This window comes from Diabrotica undecimpunctata, chromosome 5 (assembly GCF_040954645.1).
Source record: "Diabrotica undecimpunctata isolate CICGRU chromosome 5, icDiaUnde3, whole genome shotgun sequence".
Lineage (NCBI taxonomy): Eukaryota > Metazoa > Arthropoda > Insecta > Coleoptera > Chrysomelidae > Diabrotica > Diabrotica undecimpunctata.
This window is the reverse complement of record NC_092807.1, coordinates 5365576-5388061: the sequence shown is the minus strand read 5'-3', so window position 1 is coordinate 5388061 and position 22486 is coordinate 5365576. Positions and strand designations below refer to the sequence as shown.

General features: G+C 32.7%; 1 protein-coding gene and 1 pseudogene across 1 annotated transcript in view; one reads left to right on the top strand and one right to left on the bottom strand.

The window, feature by feature from the left end:
• LOC140440945 (uncharacterized) overlaps nt 1–16043 on the bottom strand; it is a 37828-nt gene extending 21785 nt beyond the window's left edge. The window contains 9 exon segments of the mRNA XM_072531294.1: nt 1358–1596; nt 1651–1813; nt 4921–5018; nt 7978–8102; nt 13332–13711; nt 13771–13888; nt 14149–14433; nt 15420–15863; nt 15966–16043. Coding sequence (XP_072387395.1) covers nt 1358–1596; nt 1651–1813; nt 4921–5018; nt 7978–8102; nt 13332–13711; nt 13771–13888; nt 14149–14433; nt 15420–15863; nt 15966–16043 — 1930 coding nt within the window.
• A 367-nt stretch (nt 16044–16410) lies between these two features.
• LOC140440506 (NADH dehydrogenase [ubiquinone] 1 alpha subcomplex subunit 6-like) lies at nt 16411–17285 on the top strand (annotated as a pseudogene).
• The last annotated feature ends 5201 nt before the right edge of the window (nt 17286–22486 follow it).

Here is a 22486-nt window from a genome sequence, read left to right as displayed (position 1 = left end):
GCGAGTCCAAGTTAACAGTTTAAAATCAACACAAATAACGTTTACTTTAAAAAAGGTGTCGCGCCACCAGTTTCTATAAATAACACTCCACTACCAGTTAATACCGTCGTTAAATACTTAGGAATCCATTTGGATAGCAAACTAAATTGGGGCATCCACATCTGGAAGAAACGCCTTCAACTCAGCTTAATCTACAGGAAAATGTATTGGTACATGAGTCGTAAATCAAATCTTAGCCTGGAGAATAAACTTCTGATATATAAATGTATTTTAAAACCGGTATGGCAATATGCAGCACAATCTGGGGTACAGCAAGTAATACCAACATACAAAAACTTCAACGTTTTCAATCGAAAGTACTGCGCCAGATCTGTAATGCCCCTTGGTATATTACGAACCACAGATTACACCACGATTTACAGCTACCAACAGTTTGCGAAGCAATATCTGCTGTAAACTCTGTATACAAGAACAGACTATCCTGCCATCCAAATCCGCTGGCCACGGATCTGCACAACATTTCACACGTAAGAAGATTAAAACGACCAGACCCTTTGGACCTCTAGTAAATCAGGAAAAATAGAGCATAGTGTCATGATGCGGTGAAAAGTGTTTTCTAAATATTTCCTTAATTTGTGTTTCTAGCCTTGTAATTCTCATATGTGTGTCAGTGATGTTTACCTGTATTAAACTCTGTTTGTTAAGTGAAAGTTTAAACTAATCGATTATCATAGATTATATTTATATTATATTTTACCTGGGTGCTCGCCACTGGGCAGCTTCCCACTATGTTATTGCACATAAATCATACATATTGCTTATTGTTTATAATGAGACAGATTGCAATAAACGTTGGATGTTAAAAAAAAATCATCGACGAAAATGTTATAAAAGTATCATAATGCGTCGAAAAGGCTTTGAAAAGTATCTACAAAGAGTTAAAAGCATAAGAAAAGGCATTAAAATTACCTAAAATGGTCAAAAAGTATGGAAACTATCGGAATTGTGTCAAACAATTACGGAAACGTCGAAAAAATCTTGAAAAGTAAAGAAAAAGTGTGTAAAAAGCGTTAGTAACAGAAAAAAAAAGATCAAGAAGCATCAAAAAATCAAAATTAAAAATAGAGTTCAAAAAGATTATGAAGCGTCGACAAACATGCCCAAAAGCATTTACCATGCGTTCAAAATGTCAAAAATCTTTGAAAAAGCAACAAGAAAGTATCTAAAAAGATTTAAATGTGTCAAAAGGAGTCAATAAGCTTCAAAATCATAAATAATGCTTCAAAGCGTCTAGAAACAAAAAAAATTGAGTTAAAAATAGTTATTTAAGTTATTTTTTTATTTCTTCAATGCTTACCTCCACTATCAAACCTTTTTTGTGAAAAAATCTTCAGGTGAATCTTAGTGAGTTCTACGTTTGGAAAAATTCTAGGACAATATGGACATTTTAACGTTTTTGCGACGGCATGATGTGCCATATGCCTTCGAAACCTCGCAACTGTAGGAAACTTTTTGCTACAAATCTTGCAGTGGTGCTTTTTGTTGTTAGTGTGGTGATTCATATGTTCTTTCAACTGGTGCATACTCATAAATACTCTGAAATAATAAAATATGTCGTATTGTAAATGAAAACGATGGCAATTCACTTACTTTGAGCACGAAGGACACTTGTAAAATTTCTCTCCTTCGTGTGTCTGGAAGTGCTTGTGCAAATTAGTCTTTTTGATAAATCTTGCACTACACATCGTGCAATGGAAGGGTTTTGCTACGGCTGCCTCTGAAGTGTGTGGAGCTGAATCTTCTGGGACTGCACCTAAAAAGATCATAGTTTTATTCATCATAAATGTCAAATACAAGTGTCAAATAGTCAATTTATAATGAATGTAAGACAAAAATAGTTCAAATATGTACATAGTGTGAAGCGAATGTGTGGAGGGTCTGAATTATTTCAGATATGGCTATAGGATAATTGGAAATATTTTTTATCTAACACTCCCTATATCGCAATCGTGGAGTAAGACAAGGATGTATGCTTTCCCCTTTACTTTTTAATATGTATTCAGAAGAATTGTTTAAAGAGGCATTAGAAGACGTAAATGAAGGCATATTTATTATGACATAATACTCCTTGCGGACAGCAGAGAAGGACTAGAGATCTTGGTTGATCGCATTACCCAATACTGCGAAAGGTATGGAATGGCACTGAATACAAATAAAACAAAAATCATGGTGGTAAGCAAGAACAAGATTGAGGAAGACAGTGTTTATTCTAAAAGAAAATTTTTAGGCAGGGTGCACAGATATCAGTACTTAGGTTGCGAACTAAATGAAGAATGGGATAGAAGTACGGAAATAAAACGGCGTATTGAGATAGCTAGAAGTGCTTTTAATAATATGAAAGCAATATTATGCAATGGAAAACTCAACATCGAAATTAGAACTAGAGTATTGAGATGCTACCTGTTCTCTGACCTGTTGTATGGAGTTGAGGCCTGGACAATTACAGAGGCGACAGAGAAAAAACTCATTAACTTTGAAATGTGGTGTTATCAAAGAATGTGGAAAATATCGGACACAACACATAACAAATGCGGAAACGCTACGAAGAATGATAACAGATAAATAAATACTCAACACTATAAAGAAAAGAAAAATGAGCTACTTTGGTCACATACTAAGAAACGAGAAATACGAATTGATGCAGCTGGTCATACAAAGGAAGGTGGAAGGTAAAAGAGGACCGGGAGGAAGACGCACGTCCTGGCTGAAGAATCTGAGACAATTGAGTGGTAGAACGTCAATAGAACTTTTCAGAACGGCTGCAGATAGAGTCAAATGGGCCATGATGATCACCAATGTCCTTAGGGATGGGGCACGTTAAGAAGAAGACTCCCTATATCTAAATGTAACAATTTCAAATTGTTTTACTCACTTTCGACACAAAAACGGAACTTGTGCGGAATTCGGATCATTTTTTATCGCTTCTACACACTAGAGACGGCGGAACAATGAAGTTAATGATGAAAAACCGACGAATGCACACTGAATAAGGCCTTGACATCGGTCGGAAAAATGCCGCGACGTTCTTGAGAATCAAAAGGTACATTCTGATTGCTTACTTAGAGAAACGATTCAGAAATAATTGGCGTGTACTTTGTGGCTCTATTGAACCATTCAGACGACAATTTAATGAAAAAAATGTCCCAGTTTGTCTCGCAAAAAAATTATCTTCCATCAAGACATCTGACACTTTGATCCTGCATAGTTGCCGATCGAGTATCAAAAAAACATCTAAAAAGCGTTAAACTGATCAAAAAGGGTAAAAATTTGTCAACTGCATTGAAATTGCGTCGACCATGCAGTAAAAATCTTGAAAAATCACGAAAATTCTTTAGAAACATCAAAATAACTTGAAAATAATCGAAAAATTATTAAAAGTCCTTCGAAAACATCAAAATTACGTAGAAAATTTTCCAAAAAGTTAAAAAAAAAGCAACTAAAAAACATAAGAAGCGTTAGAAAAGTCAAAAACATCAAAGGTATCAAAATTGCCTCGAAAATTCAAAAAGTATAAAAGGAATTAAAAAAAGTATGTTAAAAGTCGAAAGAATAACCAAAACGTATGTAAAATGCGTTAAAGGCAACAAAAATGGTCAAAAGGCATAAAAATGCTCGAACATGATCGAAAAATCGTTGAAAATGCTTCGAAAGCATTTCAAAAACCACCCAAGAAGCGTTAGAAAATATTCAAAAACATCTAACACATCAAAATTGCATCGAACAATCTCCAAAATGTAGAAAAGGGCAAGAAACAGGTGTTTTAATATTCTACTTTCAATTCAAAGGAATTGAAAATATTGCAAAATTTTCCAAGTTGAAAAACAACGAAAATTCATTAGAAACGTTAGAAGAAGAGTCAAAAGCATTGAACAGTCGCCCAAAAGTATAAAAAGCAAAAAAAACGCAACAAACGGAATGCTGAAAGTTGAAAGAACAACATTGTTCTTTAGCATACTTGTTTGCACGACAAATACGTCAAAAATTTTAGAGAAGTTTGAAAAATCAACGAAAAAGAGTTAGAAAATCAGTCAAAATCATCGAAGGAATCAAAATTACATCGAGCAATCGCCAAAAAAATCAAAATTGCTTAAAACACAGCAAACAAGTTTGTTGAAAGTTAAAAGAATATTAAAAGCGTGTTAAATCGTTAAAATTGATACTTTTAAAAAAGGGTCAAAAAAATTGTCGAAAATGTCGAAAATGCTTCACATGCATCGAAAATACGTCAAAAAATTTTCCAAAAGCTTGAAAAACCAACGAAAAAGCGTTAGAAAATCAGTAAAAATCATCGAAGGCGTCAAAATTTCATCGAACAATCGCCAAAAAGTATAAAAGGCCTTAAAAACGCAACAAACAAGTATGTTTAACGTTGAAAGAATAACGAAGAAGCGTGTTAAAGGGTTAAAAAAAAAAGAGTCAAAATGTGTCGAACATGCTCGAAAATAATCTAAAAATGCTTCGAAGCATTGAAAATACATCAAAATTTTACAAAAAGTTGGAAAACAATTAAAAGCGTTAAAAACGTAAGAAAAAGAGTCAAAAATATCAAAGGCAATAAAGCAATAAAAAAACTAAATGTGTCTAAAAAGTATCAAAAACGTTTTGTTTTTGTGCAATTTTTTTTTAGTTGTCGAAGCAATTAATTTTGGAAGACAAGAAAGGCCTTATAATTTCCACAAACTCATAGGTTGTACTTCATGTACCACAAACTTCGTTCTACCGCAGTTTTAAATATTTTGTGGTTTAAAAAAACACTAACATATTAGAGATTTCAAATGTGGTCGCTACTTTTGAAAAAAATCGTTCAAACATTCTGTTATAACAGCAAGAATAAAAATATATATAATTTAAATCTATTACCAGAAACTGTTTTATCCGTATGTTTGGGTACTTTATTAATTACAGAATCTACTTGGTCCGGTGCTTCTTTTAACAGTAATTTTCTACATTCTCCTTTGCTGAAAATATCAAAATATAAAAATGTACACCATGAATGAATAAATCACGCCACGTATATCTCTATTCATTCAACAAACATTAATTCGTATATTATGTCCGCTGGTTCCTTGTAGATGACTATAACTATGACATTATTCAAAACTGATTATAATATGTCCGAAAATGTTTCAGAAGCACCGAAGATACGTAGAAAAGTCACAAAAAAGAGTTAAAAGAACAAGAATCGTCTAAAAGGTATTAAAAACACCAAAATGAGTCAACAATCTTCGAAAATCATAAAAGCATCAAATGGGGTCTAAATTAAGTAAAAAGGCGTTGGAAAATGGTCAAAAAACGAGTCAAAAAAGAGTCTAAAAAATGTCAAAATCGTTGACAATGTTTCGAAACCGTAGAAAAATGCCACAAAATAATCGAAAATGCTTCAACATAATCCAAAATACTTCAAAGCACCGAAGATACGTCAAAAAGTCACCAAAGGAATTAAAAGAGCAAATAACAACGTCTCAAAGGCGGTTAAAAGCACCAGGGTCAAGAATCATCAAAAATTCATCGAAATTGCGTCAACAAACACTGAAAACTTCCGTTTCCAAAACTTATCGTATATTAATTCACTCCATAGTCATATTGAATTTACAATAGAAGCAGAACAGAATCCATAAATTTTATAGTTTTAAAAATTATCAGACTTAAAAACAAACATGAGTTCTCCGTATTTCATAAACCTATCCATTCGACTATACACAGTTCATCATCCCATTCTACACAACATAAATTGGCAGCCTACCATAGCATGTTACCGTCTAAAACACGTTAAAGCACCAAAGAGGTCAAAAATCATCGAAAATTCCTCAAAAACATCGAATGGATCGAATTGCCTGGATAAAACGCCGAAAAGTACAAAAAGCCTTGAAATAGTCAAAAAGTGAGTCAAAAATCAATAAGCGTTAAAATTCATTTTAAAACCGTCGAAACTGCTTTAATAATCGAGAATGGTTCAAGAGCACCGAAGATACGTGGAGAATTTGACAAAAAATCAAAGAGGAGATAATAACCGTCTATAAAAGGCGTTAAGCATCAAAAAGAGGTCAAAAATCATCGAGAATTCATTAGAAGCATCGAAGGGATCGAAATTTCGTCGACAAAGCGCCACATATAGCCTTGAAAACGTAACGATAAAATGTGTAAAACACTAGAAATGATAAAAACGTGAAGAAGCGTAAATAAATGTAAAAGTCCGCTAAAAATCGTCAAAAAGAAATGTGTCAACAAAACTCAAAAATACGTCCAAATTTTCGACAAAAAGTCGAAAATGAGTCGAAATTGCGTCGACAAAACAACGAAAAGTACAAAAAGCGTTAAAAATAGTCAAAAAGAGTCAAAAAATCAAAAAGCGTCGAAAAAATGTGTCAAATTTACTTCAAAGCCGTCGAAACTGCTTTAAAATAATCGTGAATTGATCAAGAGCACCGAAGATACATCGAGAGTTCGACAAAAAAAAATCAAGAGGAGAATAATAACCGTCTATAAAGGCGTTAAAGCATCAAAAATAGTCAAAAATGATCGAGAATTCAATAAAAGCATTAAGGGATAGAAATTTCGTCGACAAAGCACCAACAAGTCTCATAAGCCTTGAAAACGTAACGATAAAATGTGTAAAAGCATTAAAATTGATAAAAGTCACCATCATTTTGGTGAAAAGTCACCAAAAAGCCTCAGAGCAACGAAAAAGCGTCTAAAAAGCGTTTAAAAGCACCAAAGAGTCAAAAATCATCTAAAATTCCCAAAAACATCGAATGGGTCGAAATTGCGTAGAAAAAAAGGCGAAAAGTAGAAAAAGCCTTGAAAATAGTCAAAAAATCATAAGCGTCGAAAAAATGTCAAATTCATTTCAAAACCGTCGAAAATGCTTCAAAATAATCGCGAATGGTTTAAGAGCACCGAAGATACGTCGAGAATTCGACAAAAAAGTCAAATGAGGAGATAATAACGTTTATAAAAGGCATTAAAGCATCAAAGAGAATCAAAATCATCGAGAATTCAATGGAAGCATCGAAGGGATCGAAATTTCGTCGACAAAGCGCCAAAAAGTCTCATAAGCCTTGAAAACGTAACGATAAAATGTGTTAAAAGCATTAAAAATGATAAAAAACGTGAAGAAGCGTAAATAAATGTAAAAGTCAGCTAAAAATCGTCAAAAGAAATGTGTCAAAAAAAGGCAAAAATACGTCCAAATTTTCGACGAAAAAACTACAAAACATCTAAAATGAGTCGAAAAATCTCTAAATTGCGAATACAATAAAAAGATAAATTCTTAAAAGACAATAAAAAAGTATCTGCAAAGAGTTAAAAGTGTCAAAAAGAATCAAAAAGAAAAAATGTCAAAAATGCTTCAAAACATTCTAAAATGATTTAAAAGTATGGAAAATGAGTCAAAAAAAATAAAAAGCAAGGGTAATCGTTAAAAGGATTGAAAGGATCACTTCGTTTGTCTCGGAAATTAATAACACAACAAGCTTCAACAACTTTAGGCAAAGAATTAGAACAATTTGTGGTAATTTACATGGAATTGTTTAAACAGTTAAAACAACTGAATAGAGTAACAGACTTCATAACCAGAACAAACATTTGAATCCCATGCACATCTTAATGATGAAATCCTAATCTATTCGTTAATAAATATTTAACAAGTCATTTGAAACCTACTTTGCTGAATCTAATGTTTATTTAAAAAATTACACGGATATTAACGGTTGTGATTCAATTGGTATAAATTATTTTACCACTTAAACTCAAAGAACTAACAGACGGAATATATTTATTCATATTTATAAATAACGGAATACTAGAGACACGACACCTTATGCTGTGTAATTTTAGTACACTATTATTCCGTTAGTCTGAGATATACATGTCTATAAATTTGTCTGTTTTGAAAGTCATAACTTACTGCAGATGATTTAAGTATTCCATATTTGAATCAAAAACACTGTCACAAACATCGCATTTGAATTTCTTACCGAAATGTAGTTTTTTGTGATTATGTACGGCAGACTTGGAAGTAAATGTCGCTGGCATAATTTACACTAAAACAACAAAAAAAAACGCTTAAGAATCATATCTAATACAAATTTAATGTTAAAAGTTAAATGTGGCAACAATGTGCATATCTATAGTCTGTCCCACCTTGACTTTACAGTACAGGTTCTTATGAGCAACAGTGATGCCAAATTTTATCAGAAACAGGTTTGAAGCAAATTACTTTTTTCTATAGGATATAGATATTCAATACAGGGTGAGCCATAACTATTGGGACATAGACTAAGGACAGGTTATTTGGACCAGAATATGGCTATTGGGGCCAAATATGCCTTAATAAAATGTTGCTGAGAAAAAAGATACAGGGTGTTAAAGTTAATTTTGTTTTTTCGTTTTTTGCTAATAGTTTCCCTGTATATTTATAAATTGCTATCAAAATTGGCACAGAGGCATAATCTTAGACAAGAAATAGTATTTTATTTACAATTGCACTATCAAATACCAAACTAATAAACAAAGTTGCAACTAACGTAAGGTTTCCGTTTTGACGATAAATCAAAACTAAACACACTTTAACTTAAAAGAACTCACAAAAACTCAAACCAAATGTTCTATATGGTCTCCTCCGATTTCTATGCCTATTCTAATTCTTTTTATAAAGAATTTTCGGACGTTAAAAAAAATATTATTCTGTCCCCTTATAAGATTAGCTGCATTTTGAATGTATCTCCAAAGTTCGTCTCGTGTATTAATTTCATTGGCATATACTAAGGACTTCATATGTACCCAAAAATAAAAATCTAGCGGGTTGTACTCAGGACTTCTTGGTGGCCATTGAAAATCACTGCCTCTGCCAATCCATCCGTCATTAAGATGATTTCTAACAGCTAATGAAAAATGAGGTGGCGCTCCATCCTGCATAAACCACATTTTTCTTCTTACATCCAGTGACAGATCATCTAAAATATCACTAAGAGTGTTTTCCAAAAAGAATAAATAAGAATCTCCATTTAAATTCGGAGGAAGAACATAAGGCCCTAGTAGTTGGTCGCCTATAATGCCACACCAAATATTCAATTTAAACTCATGCTGAAAATGTCTAGCTTTAATAGCATGCGGGTTTTCTTCTTCCCAATAATGACTATTTCGCCAATTAAAAACCCCTCGTCTGGTAAAAGTTGCTTCGTCGGTGAACATAATATTCTTAATAAAGTGTCTGTCATTGCGATGTTTATTCAGAATACGTTGGCAAGACTGTAACCGTCGTGGAAGATCTGTTGGAAGTAATTTTGAACAGGAGTGAAGTGATAAGGATGGAGGTTCTCTTTTTTTTAAATTCTAACAATAGACGACTGACTTACTCCTGTTGCTGCTGATAGATGTCGTGAACTTATTTCAGGATTTTCATCTACTCGAACCAAAAGTTCATCTTCTTGATTAGGTGTGATTTGTTTCGGTCGACTACCCCGATTTTTAGTGTGAAATGACCCAGTTTCACCTAAACTACGATATAATCTTGCAAAAGTTTTGTGATTTGGTTGCTTTCTGTTTGCGTATAACGTTCCATACCTTCTGGCTGCCGAGCGACCGGAAAAATTTTCTTGTGCGTATACGCAAATCATATCTCGCATTTCTTCATTAGTAAAATTATTGTGACGAGGCATTTCAATCAAAAAAAGTAATTACTTTTAAAAAATGCAACATTACACTACACTGTCACATCAAAAATAATTTACTCTGAACAAATGACATTTACCAACAACAATTATCTGACAGTCCAAAGCATACTTTTCATAAATGAAATAATATTTGAAATCCTTTTTTAAGACTCTAAGCAGTTCGACTGCGTTTTTATCGAAAACGGTTGAAATTATCATGTTTAAACAAGAGTACCAATTTTACGTAAAAATGATATTTACGTCATATTTTCTAATAAAAATTACTAAAAAGTTTCATCAGAAAAAGTTTAGACTCAATTTGATCATTAGGAATGATCCACGTGGCGCCCTCTATGACAAAACGTAAAATTGTAAATAAAATACTATTTCTTATCTAAGATTATGCCTCTGTGCCAATTTTGATAGCAATTTATAATATACAGGGAAACTATTAGCAAAAAACGAAAAACAAAAATTAACTTTAACACCCTGTATCTTTTTTCTCAGCAACATTTTATTAAGGCATATTTGGCCCAATAGCCATATTTTGGTCCAAATAACCTGTCCTTAGTCTATGTCCCAATAGTTATGACTCACCCTGTATAGATATTCTATAGGAATTTTGTATAATAATTTATTTAAGCGCATAAATATGTTAAACCTTAATAAAATGTATTTAAACTGTGAGCAGAGTATGCGACAGTTGGGCATCTCAACCATTTCAACCTCATTTGGGCATTTCAACCTCAGACTTCAATGTCCTAAGCAGCCGTCTCAGAGCATAGAAATGTTATGTAAAAAAATTTAGTGAAAATCAAGGTTACTTTTTTGTGTTTAAATTTTAAAGTAAATATAGACCTTTTTTTTTAAATAATAATAATAATTGCTTTCGTAAATTAAAGAAATTGTAATAATTAATATTGTAAATCTTAGGGCGTGGTATTAGCTGTCATTTTATTTGTTCAGTTTTTAAATTTAATGTTGACATATGACAGCTCGTTTTATTATTTTTGACATTAATTTGTTTTGGTTTTTAAAGAAGGTTAACCTCTATATGAATAGGTTCATTTTAAAGATATTTCTTTATTCGTATCATTTTTTTGTAAGCTTTATAGCACCTCCCACTTGTAAACAGAGTTTGTAAACCGATAGGACATACTTAGTAAGTTTTTTCTTCTTTGTTATTTTGGTATAGATTTTTGTAACTACTAATATAGTATTTTTGTGCCATTTATATTTTGTAACTGTTTGTGTTGAGACAACAATAAATGTTTAATTTATTTCTCTAAACCATTTTGTCTATTTATTTTAGAAAAGTCTCCTAACCTATCTTTTGTGTTTTTTAGGAAAGAAGAGCCCTTTTCTTTCATCCAGCAGGAGGCGCTCTCGAAACGGCGTCCACTTTAAATAGTTAGAAGTCCTTCTTATTGTTTTGTTACCCATTTGTCTAGGAGATTCATGTAAATACCCCTTTTATATTCCATTTTTGTAGTTGCCCCAATCCAATCCCCCTGTTTGATTCACTTATCCACGACCCCAGCTCTCCAAATAAACTCTGAGTGCTGTTCAAAAAAAAATTTAAAAGTATCAAAATAAAATTCAGTGAAAATACTGAAAGTATCAAATTTATATCGTATTTATGTGCAAGTCCTCCCTGTATATTACAGTGTAAAATAGGGAAATATAAGTTTAGTTTGAAAAATTAAAGGCAAATATCGAGCACAATTTTAATAATCAAATCCTTGCCCAAGTACTTTCGCTTTCTACAACATCATCAGGGGCATTTCGTCAAAATTGGGCTATCTAGCAAGCGCAGAATGTAATAAACATGAAATTGAAACATAAATTGTACATAACACTACACTAGAACTAGGACAAACAGTTTAAAAGTATTTAAAAAGATTCTACGCTACATTCTTGTCGGCAACAGGAGAGAGAAATTGGTAGTTCTCTAATAATAATATCAGCCTCTTTAAACACTTCCTGATCTTTTAGATAATCGAAGATAGTTTCTGTTGTGACACTTCGTTTAACTCTAGAAAGGTAAAGCCAAACCTTTCTTTGAACTCCTAAGTCGGTAGTTTTATCATTTTCACCGTAGTTCTTTTTTGTTTGTCTAGTTTTCTTCTTTGAGTGTACTAATGTAAAACCATCATTGTCTTGTCCCATATCTTCATTTATATTTACTTAAGTTTGCATTTTATTTAGCTGTGCATTACTAAGTTCTGCAGATGTTGAATTATTTTCAGGGCTTCTGGTACTTTCGGCAACAGTTGGCAACACCGGTGTTTGGAATTTATTTGTAATTTTATAATTTGGAGTTAATTGTTTAAATTTAAAACTGGTTGTTTAACAGGTTCAGTTTTTGCTTCCATTTGGCTTATCTTTTCTTGTAGATAACGATTGTTTTGTTTTAAAAGAGAATTATTTTCTAGTAATAAATTAAATTTTTCCTCTTTTTCTTTTATAATATTTTTAAGTAGCTCATTTTCTTTGTATAGATCGGGTTTGCCTTGGAAATTCTCCTCAACGTCATTAGATTTCTCGTTTGTTTCAGAGGAAGTTATTCGTGTGTCACAAATTTTGATGCACTGAAGCTTACTGGTTGCACATTACAAATGAAAAACATTTCCACACTGTACACAAACTAAGATTTTAGTAGCTTTACTTTGACAGCACTTGTCACTAACTAGAGAGAGCACATTTAAACGCTGTTCACCAGTCGGCGCCATCTTGAACATTTGGTAGTTTTCTAGAAAAATTAGGTAGATGTTCGTCTTTATTTACAACTGCTAATAGAGAATGTAATGTTGGGGGTGTATTCTTACGAAAAAAATCATGCACTATTTGACAAATCTTTTTGTTCCTTCATCGTAAGTTTTATCACGCGATAATGAAGTTAGCTTGTTCTTGGATCGTCTCTTTGGTGGTTGTAATCCAAGTGCCGAGGAATTTTCTTCCCTTACAGAGTACATTGTTTTTTTGGAAATGCCGGTTTCTACTACCACTGTTTGTATTATTTTTGAAAGTGAATCATATCCTTGATTTACACGATAATTCACCATATTGACTAAGATTTGTTTCTCCCCTAATGACAATGGACATATCGATTATAAAATTGCTGATTGCTTTTCGAAAATGACTATCACTCACAAAAAACAATGAAAAATATTGTTTTACTACAACGCTATTGACTGTAACAGGTTAGTTTTGATTTAACATTTTTAGGACCATGGTAATGAATTCTTTTGAAGAAAATCGGCAACGCCGCGCTAAAAACTCCCATTGCATTTACGTATGTTGGTGAACTTTAAAGTCAAGGACCGACAGACTATAGGAACTTTACTTATTGCACATATTCGTGAATACTGATTTAAGCAGTGTTAATATATAATTTTATATGATCTAATTATTTTACAATTGTACTAGCAGTTTCTATCTATTATTTTTTGGTTTCTTTGTATAATTTCCGACATAAAAATCACTAAAATTTGTCCAAAAAGTCCAAAAATATTATGCGATTTTTGACAAATTCGTTCGATGAAACTTTTTACTAGAAGGAGTACAATACATGATAAAAAATAAGGTGTAAGGAAGGTAAAAAATATATTGTCTTACCTCGAAAGGTCTTTCCTTCGTATGTATCCTGATGTGCCTTATAAGATCGCTAGGCTTCTTACACAACTTGGAACAATATGTACACTTGTACCATTTCGTATCACCAATTTTTTTCAACTTTACTGAATACTTTTTTTCGCTGCCAGACTCTGTTAAAGTAACGGATGACTCAAAATTCGTGTTTTTTAGATCTTTCAGGTTCTTTATGACGTCGTTAACAACACCATCTTCTGTAGACTCTACAGTGAGATGAGCTTTCGTCACATGTCCATTCAGGGATGCTATGCGCTTGAACATGCATGAGCATTGTGAGCATTTAAACACTTTCTGGCCGTTTTGAGGCGCCGTGTGAGTCTTGTTGATGTGGACTCTTAGATTTCCTAGAAATTACATCATCAGTTGCATATTTGCTATGTTATTTAAAAAACTCACTAATTACCTTTTTGATTGAATTTAGCTGGGCACAAAAAGCAAGCAAAGGGCTTACGTCCTGTGTGTTTTAGTAAATGGTTTTCTAAAGTTACTTTCTGGCTGAATGTTTGCTGACATATATTACACTAAAAAAGATAATCAGTAAAAAAACATTTACATACATTTACAGTAAGTTGATGAAAATTACCTGTCAATTGGACGTTTCTGAACCAATATTCAGAGAAACATAAAATATAACTTTATTTTCCAAGAAAATGTTAAGCTAATTAATTATATTTAATAAATTTGTAATAGCACTTCAATTTAAAAAATGTTAAAAATAAAGCATGTAAATTGAAGGATAACGAAAAATTCAAAATATAAACAATGTAAATTAAATACTTACTTCAAACGGCTTTTCTCCACTATGTATCCTCTCGTGCCTCTCTAAAAGCGATTTCTTGATAAATCCTTTTTTACAAATATCACAGGTATAATTTTCCTTTTTAACAGATACTTTTTGTTTGGTTCTTTTTCGTTTGAAGTACTTCCATGCTTTTGTATGGTTGGCTTTGTGAAGTTTTAGCTCTTCTTTTGTTTCAAATTGAAGTATGCACTGAGGACATGATAAAGGAGCTTCCGGTTCTTCTTTTTTGGAATAGTGAGAGACAACATGTTGTGAATATTCATTCTAAAATTAATCATTATTAGAAATTATGCTTAAGTTATAGTTATATGTATATAGTATGTACAGATGGTTATCAGTAGACTTCGGCAAATATGCAAATAAAAATGTAGAAAATATGCGCATAAATATGCACGTGTTTACCCGAAAATATGCAAATATTTTACAAAATATGCATACAAATAAATAAAAAAATCGTAAAATAGTAACAATTTTATTTAAAAAAAAAAGTGTACATAACTAAATATTTCCTACTATTCATTAAGATTTACATTTATTGTAAGTAACTACATCATTTTTAAGTATGAATAAACTTATTTAGAATTATGGTAACAATAAATGACCAAGTGGTGTTCAAAATTTTCTAACAAAAACTTGTGGCTTCTGTCTGAGTACATATATTTATATATGGAAAAACTTCGTTCAACATCAACTGATGTAACGGGAGCATTTTTCAAACTAACCAAAACATTTGGTTCTAAATTAATTGTTTCCGAAATATTTCCAGCTAGAACACTGACTACTTCAGAAAGAATATGGTAACCTTTATTTTTTTCCATAGTAGCTTCAAATTTTTTTAAAATATCTTTTCCAATATTACCTCTAACGTTCCGACAACATGACGCAAATTCTTTTATTAATGCTGTACTTTCGAACAATGACAGTTTTGGTGATTCTAACTGAGTAATTGTTTTTTGAACAAAACTAAAATTTGATTTTATAAATGAAAGTTCTTGTTGAAGCAAGTTACTCTGAAAAGTTTGTTTAGAATCCAAAAGAGGTTGGGAACTTTCATCTGTTAACGTATCAATTATGTATTATTATGTAAATAAATAATTATATTAAGTCGTAAAAACTTAATAAAAATATCTTACTATAACATTGATATATATAAATATCTCAGAGATACTCTCAAAATACTCTCAAAATACCACAAAAAATATATAACTCTTACAGTAACATCATTTTTAGTCATATATGGCCTTGTTTACCTCTTTTTCAAACTCAGCTTCACATTCCTGGCAAGTATACACCTCCTCAACTTGATGGATCATCATATGTGACTTCAAACTAGCTGCCCTTTTGAACCTTAAAGCAATACCACATATTGGGCAGTTTCTTAAGGTATTTTCAGTATGATGCACCAACTCAAAGTGTATCTTTAAGTTGGTTTCAATGTTGTAGGTAGCTGGACAATTGGTACATTTAAACTTTTTATGCCATTTTAAATGATCTGAGTGTTCTTTGGGAGTTGAGAAAGTTGCCTGACAATCTGGACATGAATATGGTGCATCTATTTTATTGTTCTGTACTACAGGTGCTGGTATTTCTTCAAGTTGATTAATCTGTGGTTCAATTTTGACAATATTTGTTGTTTCTGGCTGATATGCGCTATTCGACTCCAAGCTATTGAGGATAGCCTCATTAGTTTCATTCTAAAATATATAAGGTAGGCATTGAGGGGAACACTAAAACTTTAATCTAACTTACCTGTTGGTTTCATTGGTAATAAGGTATATGCTTCCATCGGGCAGTACTTTAACTTGACCACAGGCATCAAATGGGATAATAAAGAAGGTAGGCCAATCAGTTTCCTCAGAGACCACTGTTAACATTACTAGTTAACATTTTCAACTAATTTACCAAATGTATATGTACTGATTTAGGTATATAAATGCTGCATTCTTGTCAAGGTCCTTCTACAAGTTATGATATCTGATTTAACAATTTATTGATTCAATTCTAGTTTAATTGTTTATTTTTATTTGGATAAAGATTGTAATATAAAATCGTATATAAAACAATAAATGTGGAATATTTTGATGGTGCCTTTTTTTCAAACGGGCGTATGATTCAAATAAAGATATTATAAATTAAATCACCATGTCTAAAATAAACAAAACTCTGTTTTTACAGTTTTTAAAATATCTCATATGACAGATGTCATTTACATTTTTATGAATAGAGACAAAAGGACTTGGATTCATTTGGATTACAGCTTCGTACATCGTTGGATTACAGATAATATGCGTATTTTGGTCAATACTTGTATAAACTTATATTATAATAAAAGATAAGGAAAACTAAAATGTGTGTAAAAAAAAGACTGTATCAAAACGATACTTAATGAAAAAAATATTTCCTACTTCTTTTCTGTGATTGCTATCACAGATTGCTGACACTGTCATTTCTATTGGATGTCTTGATTTTCTTTTTTTTTTTAATGTCAAAAGTGTGAGGTTAAGTTACATCATTAATTTCTGATTTTTAAAAAGAAATACAAAATTGAGATGGCCTCACAAGCTATCAGACGAAGTGTTAAAGAAGTTAAACCTATTCTTTCATTAGACCGTGAAGAAGCACGAAAAGAGTTTTGAACTTATATAAAGCCTGGTACAGACAACTCCCTTACATTGGTTTGTATGTTTATAATAAATAAGGCTCTTCTTAGCTATATTTTAAGATAACCAGATTATACCCTATTATTTTCTTTAGTTAACAATTATGATATTCCAAAAAATGTTGAGCAATGTCGAGGAAAAACTAAGGCAAGAATTTACCAAATTTGATGATATTAAAGACATTAGGCTGATCGATATGTTAGTTATCAAGGTAATTATAGCTTATATTTAGCTAGCCATTTACTTAATTTTGTTATATTTAAGGGCCAAATGGAACTGAAAGAAGTTGTGATGTTTGGAAACAAAAAGGTCACATTATGAACTACTTCAAGATACAGCAGAACCAAAACCCAAAGATTTCTTAGGAAAGTTCTTAAATGGCAAAGATTAGGGTTAATATGATTGTTTTTTAAATGTAGTTTGTGTAAATAATGTTAATAAAGGATTAAAAATGTAGTAATAGTTCAATTAACTGCCTAATTTTGGTTATATAAAATTGGAAAATCAAGCATTTTGATGGTTGAATTGTTTTCTCACTAAAACTAAGGATCATGTGATCATACACTAGTAATGTTATTAAGGTTTGACATTGTGCTCTCGTATGTGGTGGTCTGAAGTTGTTATCATTTATTATTTCTGTTCAATCATAAATTAAAACACCTTAATTTATAATTTCACATTTATCTTCATTTTACCTACATAATTGTTATAGTCATCTTCTTATTTAATTTATTTGCCTTGCAGTAAAAAACTAGAATATTTGCTAAATACTATAATAACCCCAAGCCGTCTAATTTTTCATAAGTGCTTATTGTTCAGTTACAGGTTTAATATATAACATCTCCTCCCTCTTTAGAGATCAAGTTTAATGTGAGCTTTTACTAATCTTACGGAGCATGTTCTAATATTGTAATCTATGGATGTTTCATCTCTAGCTGGAGATAATCTTGTTTCTTCTTGGGATGGCTCTTTTGGTTCTAATTGAACCGATTCGTGTCTCGAATTTGGATTAACTGAGTTCAATTGTAACACTGGCATATTACCACACACTTAGGAGTTTCTGACTTTTGGGTTTGTGTCAGAATCTAAGATTCTATCCTCACCTCTGTCTTATCTCATATCATTTGCATGTGTAAATTTTATAACATCATTTGCTACATACTAGAGAAGTACAGTAACTTAAAATTTTCATAATCTTACCTTTCTACCATAATTGTGTTTGTTTTGAATATAACACATTCATTAACTTTATACAAGGTATGACCATTGTTGATTACTGATACCTGATTTTATGTCAGGTAAAAATCATCCTTATTTTTATAGATGCAAATTTTGCTGTTAGACTACGACGCTGAGATATTTCAGAAGTAGCTCAGTCAAATTGACAAATTGATAAAAAAATATTATAAAATTTTTGAATAAACACTAACAAATGTAGGGGACTGTGTAGTTCTACTTTAGCTTACGTTAGTTCTCTAAAACCTCTATAGAAAAGCAAACTTAAGGATCTTTATTATTTATTTATAAGTAAAAAAAAAGTAAAGATAACTTATAACTAATAGTAAACTTCTTTGCTTATTACAAAGTAACAATTTTGCACAATATCAGTACAATTTTTATATTAAATAAAGCAACTGTTTTTGGCTCTAGTCACTAGTCTTTAAAACAATATTGTCAATAGTATGTTTTGAACACATTCAACTTCTTACTCTTGGTGATATTGTATAAGAAAGTCCGCATATTTCTTATTCTAGTGAAGTTGATTCTGTGTAAAACGGGTAATTAGATCCAGTGCTGCCTTCGGCTGATCTTCAGGAACCAATGCCCAGCGTTTCTAACCAAAACCTCTGTCAGGTTTCCAGCATGCTTAATATATCCGGCTAAATCATCACCCACGTACCATTTCTGCCTTTGTGCAGTTTTGTATTCGTGGGAAGAACTGAAATGCAAGTGTTTTAAAAAGTTCTCAGTAAGGGGATACGCTACTATTATATCGAGTTGTCCATTGTAAAAGAGAACTCTGATGTTGCTGAGCAGCTCCGAAATCCACGGGGTTATGGACTGCATCAAGTCCAGGACTAGATTTTCCTCGACTTCTACTCCATCGTTGTATTTAAGGTTGCCTACGTGAATGGCTTTTCGAACTTGCTCACTTTCCAAGAAGTCAGTTAAGTTTGACCCGCCTGAACCATTGTCATGTAAGTAATTATAATAAGAACTGAATCCAGTTATATTTTTAAACAAAGTGTTCCCTCCGTTTAGGTCTCCATTTAGAAGGTCGTCAAATTGTTCAAAAGCTTTCTGGAAGTCCTTTTTATGGATAGATTGTATGACTAAAAAGATAAATAGTTGTTATTTTAATATGTAATAGCTTTGTATACAAAATTAAGTTTTTTTCACAACATTTATGTTTAATTTACTACAGCTTTTGACATCGACTGATTTTTATACATTTAGGATAAGATAAGGGCACTCTTTTGTCCTGAGGTTGAGAAATCAGCCTCTTAATAAGAAGAAACTAAAAGAAGAATCACAGAAAATGAGGAATACCGAAATAATTTTGAAGCTGGATATGAAAAAATTAAAGAGTTAGCTTAGAGATGTTGCCCAAGGGAAGAAGAATGGGCACCCGCCCATACTGATGGACAGATAACATAAAAGTTAGAAGAACGAATTAAGAAGAAAACTCACTAGAGGCAGCAAAAAGAACTGACTAGTGGAAAAGTAGGACGAAAGACTAGAAGCCTTAGAGAAAGAACTAACCAAAAAAAATCAACAGCGAATTAGAAGGTGCTGGAAAGAACTAAGCGATAGCCTGGAAAGTAACATCTGGGGCCGCATGTTAGATTGCAGCAAGAGAACTCAAAGAAAACACCTTCTTTAAAAGAGGACAGCCGCAGAAGAGAACTAGCAGAAACACTGTTCCCGCAAAGAGTGGAGGAAACCTTCCAAATAATTCCTACAAAGACATCAACAAATATTTTCACATTGGAAGAGATAATGGAAATAGGAAGGGCACTAAGACAGGGAAGGCACCCGGACCAGTAAACTCCAGAAGGTCAGTATTAACTAAAAGGCTGAATGGGTGAAAAACATAATGGACAACTACCTTAGAAGACAAAATTCGTATATTTTATCCTCATCCCTAAACCTTTGGAAAGAAATGGAAGAACCGGATGGTATTCCGACAGCTAATATGCTTGCTAAATACACTAGGTAATTATTCGAAATCCTCATAAAGTCAAGGCTCAAAAAGAAATAGAAGAAAGTGAAGGCCTGTTGGACTGTTAGGGTATGGGTTTAAAAAGGCATATCTGCCATATACGCCGTAAACAGGTTAGTAAGGAAGAAAGAAGCATGCAGGGTAGGTGCAAAATCATCAGATTATTAGAAGAAATGGAAATATTTCCTTACCTGCAGAACTTGGTGAGAGATTATTACAGAAGTATTAATATACCTAAAGACAACACAATGAAGACATCTGCGGGAGTATAACAGGACTGGGTTCTAGGATTGCTGATCTGGAATGTACTTTATAACTGGAGATAAACCTAGGAAAGGTATCACAACTCTTGAAGTAGTTACGATGGAGGCCATAATCTTCAAATGCCCAAGAGCGAGAGAGAACATCTCCTTTAATTCGGAAGGATAAAGTATTCTACCTTTCAAAAAAGTCAAATATCTGGGCGTAATACTGAACACAAACGCGAAAAAGTCGATCAAAGAACAGCAGCGTTAACAAAAATCGTGTAAAACATGGGAGGTCCAGAAACAGGTACAAGAAGAATTCTTATGGAGGTGGTCCACTTCACCATACTATACCTACTCAGCACCAGTATAGCAACAGGTAATGCGTAAACAAAAAGACAGGAAAATTCTGGAGAAAGCTTAGAAAAAGGCCCTGTTGAGAATCATCTGTGCATATAAGATGACTTCGACAGTTGCCTTACATTACAAGTAATAGCAGGGGTGCTAGCAATTTACCTACTAGTGAGGAAGGAAGCAATCAGGTACAGAATGAGTGAAAACTACGAAGCACATGAGAGAGGAGTGACCAACGCGAAATTGGCAAGAAGAGTGGAAATCGAAATTTGGCCTGAATGGATAAGATCGGTCATACCGGACGTAAAAAACTGGGTAGGACATGGCCATAGGTAGACCAACAACCGCACACAGTTTCTCATGGGGCATGGCTCCTAAAGATAGGGAAGAGACTGCAGAGCTATACGAAAGGGTGGCGAATAATCTAATGGAAGCGGCGGAAGAGAGAAAATGAATATAAAGAAATTCTGGTAGCAATAACTAGAATAATAAAAGGAAAGAGATCCTAGAAAGGGAAAGAAAGCAGACATAAACGCTTAAGGGGAAGAAAGGAGAAGAGAAGAAAGCAGCACACGCATGTTAGGACGATCTAAACAAGACTAGTCGCGCGTGCGTGGCTGAGGGTAGTTTTAGTTGGTAGGGAGGGCATAATAAAAGCACCCGAGGACACGACTTCCAAGAAGGGAAATGCACTCGGGTGTTGGGTGTATGCATCATCCGCGGAGATTATCAACATGGTCCTCGCCTGGAGGACAATACAAGAACCAAATAGATTATATTCTTGTCACTAAACGATGGAGGAAATTAGAGAAATTTTCTCAAAAGTCAAGTATCTAGGAAGATAATTCAAATCGCAGACACAGATCATCAAAGATAATAGTGGAAATACCATAACAAACCCAGACGATATTGCAAAGTTATGGAAAGAAAATTGGGAAATACTATTCTTTAACAAAAACTCAGACAATAATACAGAGAAAAGAAGTTATGAAAAAGAACCTCAAATATTGAAATCAGAAATTGAGGTGGCAATTAAAAAGCTAAAATTTAGAAAAGCAGACACACTCAAAGAAATGGAAGAATGGAAGAAAGACTCAATTGGTACGTTCTTTAGAGTATTTTACACCAACAAAAAAGGGTGGATGAACTAAACGAATGGTAAACGGTATATAAGAATACGTAAGGCAATAATTATTATAAAAGTGATCAAATTAAAATGATTTAATCCTAAATAGGAAAAATGTCGTGCCATGTTCGAACCCTATAGTAAATACAGGTCCTACCCTAAATTCTTATAGAACATTGATTGCTTCGCATCATTCAGCAACGACAGAGATAATGAAATTTTACTCTAACAATACCGTATAATAAAGAAGAAGAAAGGGAACAAACATAATTGAAGTGATGCAGCTACGTTAACAAAATGAAACAAGAAGAATTTCAAGACAAATTAATGAATATAATAATGTTGAGAAAAAAACAAAGAGGCTGACCAAGGAAATGTAGATAGATTAAATAAAGGATATAGGAAAAGTACTTACTTTCTTTTTCCAAAGTATATATTTCTTCCTTCTCATTACTATCTGCCAATCCTATCTGATACAGATAGTCAGAATAAACCAATTGATGTACAGGATCGCACAAACCGTTCCAATAGCCATTCCTTTCAAGTTAATTTTCAACTCTGCCTCTTTATTCTTCGTGTAAATGGTATACGATGCTGCTGGAACATATTTTCCGGCGTAAGACTCGCCTGTAATGAAAAAGTCGTTCTTTTGAAGATCCGGAAATAGCAGGAAAAACTGACGTATAGCTTCATAGAGATCTTCACCGAC